The 15,611-nt window shown below is 36.2% G+C and overlaps 1 protein-coding gene across 1 annotated transcript in view; it reads left to right on the forward strand.

Annotated features, from left to right (window-relative positions):
* The window catches only part of SLCO4C1 (solute carrier organic anion transporter family member 4C1), a 65,491-nt gene that overhangs the window by 19,974 nt on the left and 29,906 nt on the right, over positions 1-15,611 (forward strand). The window contains exon 3 of the mRNA XM_032275577.1: positions 9,053-9,235. Within this exon, the coding sequence (XP_032131468.1) occupies positions 9,053-9,235 (183 nt within the window). The remainder of the gene's footprint in view (positions 1-9,052; positions 9,236-15,611) is intronic.

A 15,611-nucleotide genomic window follows, 5' to 3' on the forward strand; every position in this document is an offset into this window, starting at 1 on the left:
TGTCTTTATATTTGAATGTCAGTTTGGCTAAGCATAAAATTTGAGGGTCATATTATCTTGCACTGGTTACTCTTGGCATTCCTTTACTGCCTCTATGGGGTTAATATTGCTTTAGAGAAGTCTGAATGTAAGCTTACTGTTTTTTATTTCCCTCTACATAAGCGAATTATCTTCTTGTTTAGCTGTTCGGAAAAGTCTTTTCATCTTTAAAATTCACAGACTTTATGAGAGAATATTTTGGTACTGAAAGTCCTGCATCAAATTTTCCTGGGATCTCTATATCTTTTAAAATTATATATTACTCTTTATTTTAGAAAATTTTCTGTAACTTTACCTTTAAACATATTTATTATTCTATTTTGGTTGATTATATTCGATTGCCTTTGTCTGAATTCTATATCTGTAATTGTCTCTGTAACCGTTTAAATCTTGGTGTCTTATTTTTTCCTTTAATTTTGATCATATTTCTCAAGTCTATTTTCTCCATCATAATTCTCACAAGTCTCTGTTTTTTTTTGGTCCATTCCAGGGTGAACTCCATTTCTAATAGTTTTGTTCTTTTATGTTTTATAGTCTTTCTTGAGTTATTTTAGCCCAAGTTTGTGTGTGTGTGTTTCCTTTCTTTATTTCACCACATTTTTTTTTTTTTTTTTTTTTGAGATGGAGTGTCACTTTTTTGCTCAGGCTGGAGTGCAGTGGCACATTGCAACCTCCTCCTCCCGGGTTCAAGCGAATATCCTGCCTCAGCCTCCCAAGTAGCTGGGACTACAGGGGTACACCACCACACTCAGCTAATTTTTGGTATATTTAGTAGAGACAGGGTTCACATTTTGGCCATGCTGCTCTCGAACTCTGACCTCAGGTGATCTGCCCACCTTGGCCTCCCAAAGTGCTGGAATTACAGGTGTGTACCACCATGCCCTACCTAACTACATTTCTATGAGCTTATTAAAGCCCTGTTTCGAGCTCCGGATTTTCAGAAACAATTGTTTTCATTCTTTTTTTTTTTTTTTTTTTTTTGTATCACAATATAGTAATTTTAAAATCTACATTAATTATAGCACTTTTCTGGGACCATTCTCCCATGCTAGTCATTTGCGTTTCTTTTTTGTTTAGTATACACCTTTGAATGAGGTGAATGATTCCTTGGCAGCTTTTTGTGAGATGTTTGTATTAGATTTCATAAGACAGCACTGCCTGTATTATGAAAATGGATCAGTTAATGAAGGGCTTTAAAATGGGTTATAGCTGGGTTGACATATTGATGCCTTTAAATCTTAGAAAGCTGAAGTAATCACAAGAGATTTGTGCTGGAGTGGGATTGCAGAGATTAGTGACACAAGATTAAGTAAACCTACACATAGTAAATTTAGTAAAAGATGTGCTTTTTGGTTAATGCAACAGAATGCTGGATCTCTGTCTTCTCCCACTATAAGATATTACATACGAGTTAACATAGCACTTCACAGCCCTGCTTCCTTTTTCAATGTATGCCTGTATTACTAAAATTTTCTTTCTTTCTTTTATATGTGTGTGTGTGTGGGGGGGGGTATTTTTATTGCACTTTAGGTTCTGGGGTACGTGTGAAGAATGTGCAGGATGGTTGCATAGGTACATAATGGCTATGTGGTTTGCTACCTCCATCCCCATCACCTATATCTGGCATTTCTCCCCATTATCCCTCCCCAGCTCCCTACCTACTGCTGTCCCTCGCCTAGTCCCCTTCAACAGACCCCAGTGTGTGATGCCCCCCTCCCTGTGTCCATGTGTTTTCATTGTTCAGCCCCCGCCTATAAGTGAGAACATGCGGTGTTTGATTTTCTGTTCTTGTGTCAGTTTGCTAAGAATGATGGTTTCTAGATTCATCTGTGTCCCTACAAAGGACATGAACTCATCATTTTTTATGGCTGCATAGTATTCCATGGTGTATATGCACCACATTTTCCCTGTCCAATCTGTCATTGATGGGCATTAGGATTGGTTCCAGGTCTTTGCTATTGTAAACAGTGCTGCAATGAACATACATGTGCATGTGTCTTTATAATAGAATGATTTATAATCCTTTGGATATATACCCACAGATGGGATTGCTGGGTCAAATGGAATTTCTATGTCTAGGTCTTTGAGGAATTGCCACACTGTCTTCCACAACGGTTGAACTAATTTACAATTCCAACAACAATGTAAAAGTGCTCCTATTTCTCCACATCCTTTCCAGCATCTGTTGTCTCCAGATTTTTTAATGATTGCCATTCTAACTGGCATGAGAGGGTATTTCAATGTGGGTTTGATTTGCATTTCTCTAATGACCAGTGATGATGAGCATTTTTTCATATGTTTGCTGGCCTCATATATGCCTTCTTTTGAAAAGTGTCTGTTCATATCCTTTGTTCACTTTTGAATGGGTTTGTTTGTTTGTTTGTTTTCTTGTAAATCTGTTTTAGTTCTTTGTAGATTCTGGATATTAGATCTTTGTCAGATGGGTAGATTGCAACAATTTTTTCCCATTCTTTTGGTTGCCAGTTCACTCTAATTGTTTCTTCTAGGGTTTTTATGGTGTTAGGTCTTATGTTTAAGTCTTTAATCCATCTGAAGTTAATTTTAGTGTAAGGTGTCAGGAAGGGGTCCAGTTTCTGCTTTTTGCACATAGCTAGCCAGTTTTCCCAACAACATTTATTAAACAGGGAATTCTTTCCCCATTGCTTGTTTTTGTCAGGTTTGTCAAAGATCAGGTGGTTGTAGATGTGTAGCATTGCCTCCGAGGCCTCTGTTCTGTTCCATTGGTCTACATCTCTGTTTTGATACCAGTACCATGCTGTTTTGATTACTGTAGTCTTATAGTATAGTTTGGAGACAGATAGCATGATGCCTCCAGCTTGGTTCTTTTTGCTTTGAATTGACTTGACTATGCTGGCACTCTTTTGGTTCCATATGAAGTTTAAGGTGGTTTTTCCAGTTATGTGAAGAGGGTCATATGTAGCTTGATGGGGATAGCATTGAATCTATAAATTACTTTGGGCAGTATGGCCATTTTCATAATATTGATTCTTCCTAACCATGAGCATGGAATGTTTTTCCATCTATTTTTTTTTTCCTCTCTTATTTCCTTCAGCAGTGGTTTATATTTCTCCTTGAAGAGATCCTTTACATCCATTGGTAGTTGTATTCCTAGGTATTTTATTCCCTTTGTAGCAATTGTGAATGGCAGTTCATTCTTGATTTGGCTTTCTTTAAGTTGATTATTGGTGTATAGGAATGCTTGTGATTTCTGCACATTGATTTTGTATCCTGAGACTTTGCTGAAGTTGCTTATCAGTTTAAGGAGATTTTGGGCGGAGACAATGGGGTCTTCTAAATATACAATCATGTCGTCTGCAAATAGAGACAACTTAACTTCCTCCTTTCCTAATTGAATACCCTTTATTTGTTTTTCTTGCCTGATTGTTCTGGCTAGAACTTCCAATACTATATTTAATAGGAGTGGTGAGAGAGGGCATCCTTCTCTAGTGCCAGATTTCAAAAGGAATGCTTCTAGGTTTTGCCCATTCAGTATGATATTGACTGTGGGTTTGTCATAAATAGCTTTTATTATTTTGAGGTATGTTCCATCGATATCTAGTTGGTTAAGAGTTTTTAGCATAAAGGGCTGTTGAATTTTGTTGAAGACGTTCTCTGCATCTACTGAGATAATCATGTGGTTTTTGTCTTTGATTCTGTTTAAGTGATGAATTACGTTTATAGACTTGTGTATGTTGAACCAGCCTTGCATCCCCAGGATGAATCCTACTTGATCATGGTGGATAAGCTTTTTGATGTGCCATTGCAATCAATTTGCCAGTATTTTATTGAAGATATTTGCATCTATGTTCATCATGGATATTGGCCTGAGGTTTTCTTTTCTTGTTGAGCCTCTGCTGGGTTTTGGTATCAGGATGATGTTGGTCTGATAAAATGGTTTGCGGAAGGATTCCCTCTTTTTGGATTGTTTGGAATATTTTCAGAAGGAGTGGTACCAGCTCCTCTTTGTATGTTTGGTAGAATTAGGCTGTGAACCCATCTGGACCTGACCTTTTTTTGGTTGGTAGACTATTAATTGCTGCCTCAACTTCAGCCCTTGTTATTGATCTATTCAGGGTTTCGGCTTCTTCCTGGTTTAGGCTTGGGAGGGTGCAAGTGTCCAGGAATTTATCAGTTTCTCTCGAGTTTACTGGTTTATGTGCATAGAGTTGTTTGTAGTAATCTCTGATGGTGGTTTGTATTTCTCTGGAATCAGTGGTGCCATCCCCTTTATTGTTTTTTATTGCATCTATTTGATTCTTCTCTCTTTTCATTTTTAATATTCTGGCTAGTGGTCTGCCTATTTTGTTGATCTTTTCAAAAAACCAGGTCTAGGATTTATTGATTTTTTTTGAAGGGTTTTTTTCTCTCTATCTCCTTCAGTTCTGCTCTGATCTTTGTTATTTCTTGTCTTCTGCTAGCTTTTGACTTTTTTTTTTTTTTTTTTTTATCTTGCTCCTCTATCTCTTTCAATTTCGATGAGTGGGTGTCGATTTTAGATCTTTCCTTACTTCTCCTGTGGGCAGTTATTGCTATAAATTTTCCTTTAGACACTGCTTTAAATGTGTCTCAGAGACTCTGGTACATTGTGTCTTCATTCTTGTTGGTTTCGAAGAACATCTTTATTTCTGCCTTCGTTTCATTGTTTATCCAGGCAACATTCAAGAGCCAGTTGTTCAGTTTCCATGAAGTTGTGCAGTTCTGAGTTAGTTACTTAATTCTGAGTTCTAATTTGATTGCACTGTAGTCTGAGAGACTGTTTGTTATGATTTCCATTCTTTTGCATTTGCTGAGGAGTGATTTGCTTCCAATTATGTGGTCAATTTTAGAGTAGGTGTGATATCGTGCTAGAAGAATGTATATTCTGTGGATTTGGAGTGGAGAGTTCTGTAGATGTCTATTAGGTCTGCTTGGTCCAGATCTGAGTTCAAGTTCTGGATACCCTTGTTAATTTTCTGTCTCGTTAACCTGTCTAATATTGACAGTGGAGTGTTAAAGTCTCCAACATTGCTGTGTGGGAGTCTAAGTCTCTTTGTAGGTCATTAAGAACTTGCTTTATGTACCTGGGTGTTCCTGTATTGGTGCATATATATTTAGGATCATTAGCTCTTCTTGATGCATTGATCATTTTACCATTATGTAATGCCCTTCATGGTCTCTTTTGATCTTTGTTTAAAGTCTATTTTATCAGAAACTAGGATTGCAACTTCTGCTTTTTTTTTTTTTTTTTTCTCTCCATGTGCTTGGTAAATCTTCTCCTATCCCTTTATTTTGAGCCTATGTGTATCCTTGCATGTGGGATGTGATTCCTGGATACAGCACACCGATGGGTCTTGATTTTTTATCCAATTTGCCAGTCTCTGTCATTTGATTGGGGCATTTAGCCCATTTACATTTAAGGTTAATATTGTTATGTGTGAATTTGATCCTGCCATTTTCATGCTAGCTGGTTGTTTTGCCCATTAGTTGATGCATTTTCTTCATTGTGTTGATGCTTTTTACTGTTTGGTGCATTTTTGGAGTCACTGTTTCTGGTTGTTCCTTAGTATGTTTAGTGCTTCTTTCTGGAGGTCTTGTAAGGCAGGCCTGGTGGTGACAAAATCTCTCCAGATTTGCTTCTCTGTAAAGGATTTTATTTCTCTTTCCCTTATGATGCTTAGTTTGGCTGGATATCAAACTCTAGGTTGAAAGTTCTTTTGTTTAAGGATGTTGAATATTGGCCCCCACTTTCTTCTGGCTTGTAGGGTTTCTGCAGAGAGATCTGCTGTGAGTCTGATGGGCTACCCTTTGTGGGTAACCTGACCTTTCTCTCTGGCTGCCCTTAGCATCTTTTCCTTTATTTCAACCCTGGTGAATCTGACAATTATGTGCCTTGGAGTTGCTCTTTTTGAGAAATAACTTTGTGGTGTTCTCTGTATTTCCTGGACTTGAATATCAGCCTATCTTGCTAGGCTGGGGAGGTTCACCTGGATAATATCCTGAAGAGTGTTTTTCAGCTTGGATTCATTCTCTACGTCACAGTCAGGTACACCTGTCAAATGTAGATTAGGTCTTTTCACATAATCCCATATTTCTTGAAGGCTTTGTTCATTTATTTTTACCCTTTTTTCTCTAATCCTGCCTTCTCATTTTATTTCATTGAGTTGATATTCAGTCTCTGATAACCTTTCTTCTGTTTGGTCAATTCAGCTATTGAAACTTGTGTATGCTTCATGAAGTTCTTGTGTTGTGTTTTTCAGCTCCATCAATTCATTTATTTTATTTCTTCTCTAAGCTGTTATTCTTGTTAGCATTTCATCAAACCTTTTTCAAGGTTATTAGTTTCTTTGCATTGGGTTAGAACATGTTCTTTTAGCTCAGAGAAGTTTGTTATTACCCTACCCACTTTATGAAGCCTGTTTCTGTGAATTCATGAGACTCATTCTCCATCCAGCCTTGTTTCTTGCTGGTGAGGAGTTGTGATCCCTTGGAGGAGGAGAGGCATTCTGGTTTTCCATCCTTTTTGCACCGATTTCTTTCCTTCTTTGTGGATTTATCTACCTGTGGTCTTTGTAGTTGGTAACTTTTGGATGGGGTCTCTGAGTGGATGTCATTTTTGTTGATGATAAAGTTATTTCTTTCTATTTTTTAGTTATCCTTCTAACAGGCCCCTCTGCTGGAGGACTGTTGGAAGTCCACTCCAGACTCTGCTTGTCTTGTGATCACCTGCAGGGGCTGCAGAACAGTAAGGGTTGCTGCCAGTTTCTTCTTCTGTTATCTTTGTCCCAGAAGGATACTCGCCAGATGTCAGCCTGAGCTTTCCTTTAGGAGGTGTCTCTTTGGATATACGGGGGTCATGGAGCTGCTTGAGGAGATAGTCTGTCCCTTATAGGAGCTCAAGTGCTGAGTTGTGAGGTCTGTTGTTCCATTCAGGGCTGCTGGACAGGTATGTTTAAGTCTGCTGCAGCGGAACTCATAACTGCCTTTTTTCTCAAGTGCTATGTCCTGGGAATGTGGGGCTTTATTTATAAGTTTCTGATGTGTTGCTGCCTTTTTTCAGAGATGCCCTGCCCAGGGAGGATGTAGCCTAATCACAGTCTGCCAGCATAGGCAGTGCTGAGCTGCCATGGGCTCTGCCTAGTTGCTGTGTGAACTTCCTTGTGGTTTTGTTTATAGAGGTAGAGTTTGAACTGTCTCAGTAATGGCGGACTGTAATGGCCAACTGCCCTGGTAATGGTGAAGTGCCTCAGTAATGGCGGATTGCCTTGGTAATGGCGGACTGCCTCAGTGGTTGTGGACTGCCTTGGTAATGGCAGACACCCTTCCCTCAGCAGAGATGGTCCAGCTTGCTGTGAAACTCTCAATCCAGAGAATTTCAGATTCCTGGTCTTTGTGGTGGTGGGACCCACCAAGCCAGATCACCTGGCTCCCTGCTTCAGCCCCCTTTTATTCAGTGAATGGGCATGTCTGCCTCCCAGGCATTCCCGGCGCCAGTTGAAACAGCACACAGATTTGTGTGAGTTTTAGTTCGGAGATCCACTGCGTTGCCTAAAATAGCCATGCTGGAGACACGTGTCACTTTTCTGCCTGGGAATCTCCTGGTCTGTGGGCAGTAACAATTCGTTTGGAAATGTGGTAATCACTCACCCTCTGCATTTTTGCTGGGAATTGCACTCCAGACCTGTTCCTATTCGGCCATCTTGGATCGTCTCCCTCACATTTTCTGCTTAGGGCCTAACCTGGATGCCTCTGCTTTCACAAGTCAGCTAATTGACTGATTATATTAACCTGAGCTTATCTAATTGGCTTATTACAATCACCTGGGCTGGGCTAATTGGCTTAATACAATCACCTGGGCTAAGCTAATGGGCTTAATGTATTTGCCCCAGCTGCAGAAGATGACCTCTGACCTACTTTTCTTCTGAGGCTTATTTTGCAATGCATGCATACGGATTACATAGACATAGCCAGGCAATGCATTCTGTTTTTACATGTTTATCCACCTGTCTTATGTCTAAATAAAATAATAAAAATGCTAGAATAAAACCATTGTGTAATTACGGAATAGGGAAAGTCACATAGCAAACTCAGAACCTAGGAAAATTGAACTAATTGAAGAATTAGTTCATTAAAAAAATGCAAGTGACAACAAATGTATGGAAAAATGCTTAATTTCAGATGATTTTTAAAAAGGAAATGAAAAAATTATATATATATATATTAATCAATGAGATTGATAGTAATTTAAGTTTTATTATATAAAGTGTTAATGACTTGTTGGGGGATTGCATATTTGTATGACTTTTTGATAAAGCAGTTTGGCAGTATCAAAATACAAATATTCATTCACTTTGACCTAGCAGCTTCACTCTTCGTAACCTGTCCTACAGATAGGCTTGCACAAAATGTGCCAAGGTAAACTTAAAAAAATATATACATCACAACATTCTAATAGAAATAACAAAATGATCTAAACCTGTGTATCATACAGTATAATATTAACAATATTTATTATTAGATACATGTGTTGGACTAAGTAATAAAATTACAGGACATTTATGCTGTGGAATATTATGACAGTGCCAACAAATAAATTTAAATACAGGTTTAAGTGGGAATATCAAAGATGCCTAGGACATAATAAGTGAAAAGTGGACATTGTTGAATATAAAGATAGTATGTTTTATTATGGCTATAATTGTGTAAAAAAAATTAAAGGGGTATGCAACATGTAAATGTGTGAGTAAATGTATGAAAAACTGAAAAGAACTCTTAACAGTGGTTACTCCCATCTAATTGACAGAGACAATTAGGGGTTACCTTCATAATGTGAGGGCAGGCTGGGGTAAGAAAGTATATTTTTCTTTTCATGTATTTTTCAGTAGCTTAAATCAAAGTAAAATGATTGGAAGAAATAAATAATGTTATACTAGGCAAGTATAATTTGTATGATAGAAATTTAAAGTATTAGCTCAATTTCTATAAATTCACAATTTTATTTAATTTTTCCTCAAAGACACTTGCATAACAACAAGGAATAGCACCAGTTGTACCTCTTCAACTTCTTCACTTTCTAACTACTTGTATGTCTTCATCTTGGGACAACTGTTGCTGGGGGCAGGAGGAACTCCTCTCTACACTCTGGGAACAGCCTTTCTTGATGATTCTGTGCCCACACACAAATCTTCTCTCTATATAGGTAAGTTTACTCTCTAAACTTTCTCAGTGTCACTTTATCTTATTATTTGTTTACTTTAGAAATAAAGTATAACATAGGCTTATTAAAAAGTTAGTTGTAACACCATAGGCATTTCCAGTAAATAAATGCAGTATTCCTTTTGTTTTATTTCCTGCCATATAATGTCAGTAAATATAAATCATAATAATTTTTGTTGATGCACTGCTGCATTTTTTGCTTTGGGCATACTAGCTTTGCAGAATAGGAAGAGCCATTTAAGCAGCATTCTCTCTAGATCGCTTGAATCTCTGGGTAACAGAGCATTCCAAAGATTGAACCAAGTAGAAACCTCTGAAGGAAAACCTCTATAAACATTCCATTTGGCTTATGAAGGGCTTCAAATTTAGCTTCCAACTGAAGAATTTGTTTCATCTTCAGTTCCTGGTTAGGCTTGCATTACCTTACTCCAAGGACCTCTTTACCCCTTTGGCAAAGTTTAAATTTGTCTCAGATGTGGGACATAGAAGTGAATCTCTGCAAGGTGTAAAAATTCAGCTCTGCCATTCTATGTGTTTTATTATATCCTATATTGACTTACAGTCCACAAAAGAAACTATAAGATAGTACACAGATATTCTATGGCATTTTTCATTTCAAATAAATTCCTTCTTATATGTTCCTGCAAGGTAAAGCTAACTAGACAATGCACAGCCCTACATCTAATTATTGCATACTTAATTTATGTATGAGTTTTCTCTTTATCAGTCTGTTAATCTAACATAGGAAATCATTGTCACAGCATTTGGAGGACAGTATGTTCAGTGCAGCCTAAGACACTGAGGAACTCACAGATACTATTGGCCTTGATTATAGCCAGAGTATTTAAATGCAGACTACAATGCTACACCCACCCAGAATCAAACTCAAAGAGTACTCATTTCATAGGAAAATGTCTTAACCTGTGAAAACTACTCAATAAAATTGGAAGAGTGACTGTTACTCCAGCTGTGTAGACATCAATATAGTAACAAGCAAAAAGGAAAACATGAAAAAGCAAGGAAAATGGCACTTTGAAAGAAATACAATAATTATTCAGTAACAGAACCAAAAGAAAGTAAAAATCTGTGAAATGCCTAAAAAGAAATTTGAGCTAATGGTCTTAAAGAAACTCAGTAAGATACAAGAGAGCTCAAATAAACAATACAAAGAAATCGAGTAAACAATTCATGATCTGAAGGAGAAATTCAAGAAAGATAGATATCATTAAAAAGAACCAAACATAAATCATGCAACTGATGAAATAAATGAACGAAATTATAAGTGCAGTTGAATGAAAAATTACAGTTGAGAACTTTAACAATAGACTAGATCAAATAGAAGGAATTTCTGATCTTGAAGAGAGGTCTTTTGAAATAACCCAGTCAGAAAAAAACAGAAAACAAAATGAGAAAAAAAAAAAAGAAAGAAAGAAAGCTTATGTGACATGGGCACTATTAAGTAAACAAATACTTGAATTTTAAGAATTACAGAAGGAGAAGAAACAGGAAAAAGTAAAGAAAATCCATATAATGAAATAATGCTGAAAACATCCCAAGTTGTGGGTGAGAAATTAGACATCCAGATACAGGATGCTCAGTGATTCCCAAATAGATTCAACCCAAAAGGGTCATTTTCAAGGTATATTATATTCAAACTGGCAAAATTCAAAGAAAAAGATAATTCTGAAAATAGCAAGAGAAGAGCATCAAGTCACTTATGGAGGAATTCCCATCAGAAAGATTTCTTAGCAAAAACCTTATAGGTCAGGAGAGAATTGGATGATATATTTAAGAATGCTCAAAAGCAGGGGTCTGGGGGTTGGGGGAAACACAGCTGACAGTCAAAAATACGATATCCAGGAAAGCTATTCTTCAGAAATAAAGGTGAAATAAAGTTTTCTCAGGCAAGCAAAAACTGAGGGAGTGCATCATTACTAGACCAGCCTACAAAAATGCTTAAGGGAGTCCTGCATCTGGAAGCAAAAGGGAAATTACCATCCTGAACACAAGTAAAAATACAAAACTCAATGGCAAAGAAGATACTCAAGAAAAAGAAAGGAATCAAATCTTATCACTACAGACAACTGCCAAACTACAAAGATGAACAAAAGGGGAAGAAATGAACAAAACATAAATAAAATGATCAGAAAACAATTAACAAAATGACAGAAGTCCTCACCTATCAATGATACCAACCTTGAATGTAAATAGTTTAAATTCCCTAATTGAAAATATACATAGGCTGAATGAATTAAGAAAGCATATCTAACCATACACTGCCTAGAAGAAACTCATTTCAACTGTAAAACACACTTAGACTGAAAGTGGAGGGATAAAAAATATATTTAGTGTAATTGTAAACCAAAAGTTTGTGGGAGAAGTTATACTTAAATTAGACAAAATAGTCTAAGTCAAAAAATACAAGAAAGAAGAATATCATTTTATAATTACAAATTGATAAATTCACCAAGAAGATATAGCAATTATAACTGAATATGCACCCAACACCAGAGAATGCACATATATAAATCAAGTATTATTAGAGTTAAAGAAATGGACCCCAATATAACAACAGTTGGGAACTTTAACACCCCACTTTTATCACAGGGAAGATCATCTAGACCGAAAATCAGTGAATAATATTGGATTTAAACTTCAGTATAGATCGAATTGATCTAATAGGTGTTTACAGAACATTTTATCCAACAGCTACAGGATACATGTTCTTCTCTTCAGCACGTGGAACATTCTCTTGGGTAGGCCATATGAAGCCACAAAACAAGTCTCAACAAGCTTTTAAATATTGATAATACATCAGGTATATTCTTAAACTACAATGAAACAAAACTAGAAATCAGTGAGGAACTTTTGAAACTGTACAAATACATGGAAATTAAACATCATGCTCCTGAGCAACCAATATGTTGATGAAGAAATTAAGGAATTCACATGAAAGTAGAGATACAATAAACCAAATCTTATGAGATACAGCGAAAGCAATGCTAACAGGGAAGTTTATACCAAGAAACACCTACATCATAAAAATGGATTTCAAATAAGCTGCCTAATGATGTACCTCAAGGAAATAGAAAAGCAAGAACGAAACAAACCCGAAAATAGTAGAAGCAAAAAAATAATAAAGATCATAACAGAACTAAATGAGAGTTTAAAAAAATACAGAAGATCAAAGAAATAAAAATTGGTTTTTGGAAAAGATAAAATAAAACCATTAGCTAGACTAAAAAAAAAGAGAGAAGACCTAAATAAGTAACATCAGAAACAAAACAGAAGGCATTACAAATGATACCACAGAAAAAAAAGGGATTATTAATCTTATAAACAAATACATCCAACAAATTGAAAAACCTATAGAAAATGGGTAACTTCCCAGATACACACAACCTATCAAGATTTGACCAGGAAGAAATAGAAAACTTGGTAAAATAACATGTAATGAGATTGAATAAATAATAAAATGTCTCCCAAGAATCAAAAGCCCAGGGCTGTATGGCTTCCCTGCTGAATTCTATGAAACTTGTAAAGAAGAACTTAGCACCAGTTCTTTTCAAACTATTCCAAATTGTTGAAGAAGAGAGAATTCTTAATAACTTATTCTAAGGCCAGTGTTACCCTGTTGCCAAAACCAGAGAAAGACAGAATGTAAAGAGGAGCTACAGGCCAATATCCCTAATGAACATAGATATAGAAATCCTCTACAAAGTTATAGCTAGCCAAATTCAATGTCACATCAAAAAATAATATATCAGTTCCACTGTAATCAAGTGGAATTTATCTCAGGGATGCAAGAAGTAGTTCATCTTATGGAAATCAATAAATGTGATATATCACATAAAGAGAAGGAAGGACAAAAAAATATCACATGATCATCTCAATAGATGCAGAAACGTTTTTGATAAAATTCAACATTCCTTCATGATGAAAATTCCCAAGTATAAAAGGAATGTACATCAGCACAATAAAGATGATATATGGCAAACCCACAGCTAACATACTGAATGGGAAAAAGCTGAAAGGCTTTCCTCTAAGAACTGAAACACGAGAAAGCCCACTTTCTTTTTGTTTTGTTTTGTGATGGAGTCTTGTTCTTGTTGCCCAGGCTGTGGTCTAGTGGTGCAATCTTGGCTCACCGCAACCTCTGCCTCCCTAGTTTAAGCAATTCTCTTTCCTCAGACTCCCAAGTAGCTGATATTACAGGTGCTCACCACAATGCCTGGCTAATTTTTTGTGTTTTTAGTAGAGACAGGGTTTCACCATGTTGGCCAGGTAGGTCTCAAACTCCTGACCTCAGGTGATCCACCCTCCTTGGCCTCCCAAAGTGCTGGGATTACAGGCATGAGACACCAGGCCTGGCTGAAAGCCCACTTTCATCACTTTTATTCAACATGGTACTGGAAGTTCTATTCAGAGCACATAGGCAAAAGAAAGAAATAAGGGGTGGCTGGTCCGATGGTAGTGGGTTATCAGAACTTATTAACATTAGTGTCACTAAAGTTGGTATACAACCCCCCACTGCTAAATTTGACTGGCTTTAAAAAAAAAAAAAAAAAAAAAAAAGAAAAAGAAATAAGGGACATCCAAATTGGAGAAGAGGAAGCCAAATTGTCTCTCTCCACAGATGACATAATCTTATATAGAAACATCTAAAGACTCCAACAACAACAAAAACTCTTGGAACTATTAAATAATTTCAGTGAAGTTTCAGGGTACAAAGTCACATAAGAAATTGGTAGTGTTTCTTTACACCAATGATGAACTAACTGAAAAAGAAATCAAGAAAGTAATCTCATTTATAATGGTTACAAAGAAATGCAAAGAAATAAATTTAACCCAGGAGGTGAGAATTGTTAAAGAAAAACTAAACCACAAAACATTGATGACAGAAACTGAGGACAGAAAAAAATGGAAAGGCATCTTGTGCTCATGGATTCAAAGAGTGAATATTGTTTAAGTGACTGTATTACCCAAAGCAATTTATAGATTCAGTGAAATCCCTATCAAAATTTCAATGTCACTTTTCACAGACATGGAAAAACAGTCCTAAAATTCACATGGAATTAGAAAAGATGCCAAATGGCCAAAGCAATCCTGAATACAAAGAGCAAAGCTGGAAGCAGCACACTGTCTGATTTCAAATTATACAACAAAGTTTTAGTAACTAAAAAAGAATGGTGTTTGTATCAAAACAGACACATTGCTCAATGGAACAGAACAGATAACCCAGAAATAAATCCATGTATTTATGACTAACTGATTTTTATTAAAGATACCAAGGATATACACTGGGGACTCTTTAATGAATGGTGCTATAATAACTGGATATCAGTGTGCAGAAGAATACAACTAGACCTCTATCTTACACGATATTAAAAAAAAATCAACTCAAAAAGGATTCGAGGCTTAAATGTAAGGCTCAAAACTACAAAAATTACTGGAGGAAAACACAGGGGAAACACTTTAATAATTGGTCCAGGCAGAGACTTTATGGTTAAGACTGAAAAAACATAGGCAGCAAAAACAAAACAAGACAAATGGGACTATATCAAGCTAAAAAGTTGCTGCACAGCACAAGAAACAATCATCAGATCACAGAGACAACCTATAAAACAGGAGGAATTATTTGCAAACTGTTCATCCAACAAGGGACTAATATCCAGAATATATAAGGAACTTTAACAACTCAAGAGCAAAAAGTCCAAATGATCTAATTAAAAAAGAAGCAAAGAATCTATGTAGCCATTTTTCAAAATAAGATATACAGATGGCCACCCGTTATATGAAAAAATGATCAACATCAATTATGATCAGGAAAATGCAAATCAAAGTCACAATGGCATTATCTCACCTCAATTAGAATGGCTATTATCACAAAGACAAAATATCAAATGCTGGTGAAGTTGCAGAGAAACGGGAACATTTTATACATTGTTGATGAGAATGTAAATTTGTACAGCCATTATGGAAAATAGTATAGAGATGTCTCAAAAACTGAAAGTATAATTACCATATGATCCAGCAATCTTACTATGAGGTAAGATCCAAGGGAAAGTAAATCAGTGTATTGAAGAGATAGTTGTATCCTCATGGTTTTTTCACAATAGCTAAGAGATGGAATCAAGCTATTCATCAAGAGATATAGAATAGATAAAGAAAATGTGAAATGTATATACAACAGGATACTATTCAGCCATAAAGAAAAGGAATCCTGTTATTCATAGAAACATGGATGAGCCTAGAGAATATCCTGTTAAATGAAACAAGTCAGGCACAAAAGATAAATACTGCATGTTCTCACTGATATCTGGGAGCTAAAAAGAAAAAAAAAATCAGCTCATAGAATT

The sequence above is a fragment of the Sapajus apella genome, unplaced genomic scaffold, assembly GCF_009761245.1.
Source record: "Sapajus apella isolate SASKATOON/1434 unplaced genomic scaffold, GSC_monkey_1.0 scaffold1, whole genome shotgun sequence".
In the NCBI taxonomy this organism is placed as follows: domain Eukaryota; kingdom Metazoa; phylum Chordata; class Mammalia; order Primates; family Cebidae; genus Sapajus; species Sapajus apella.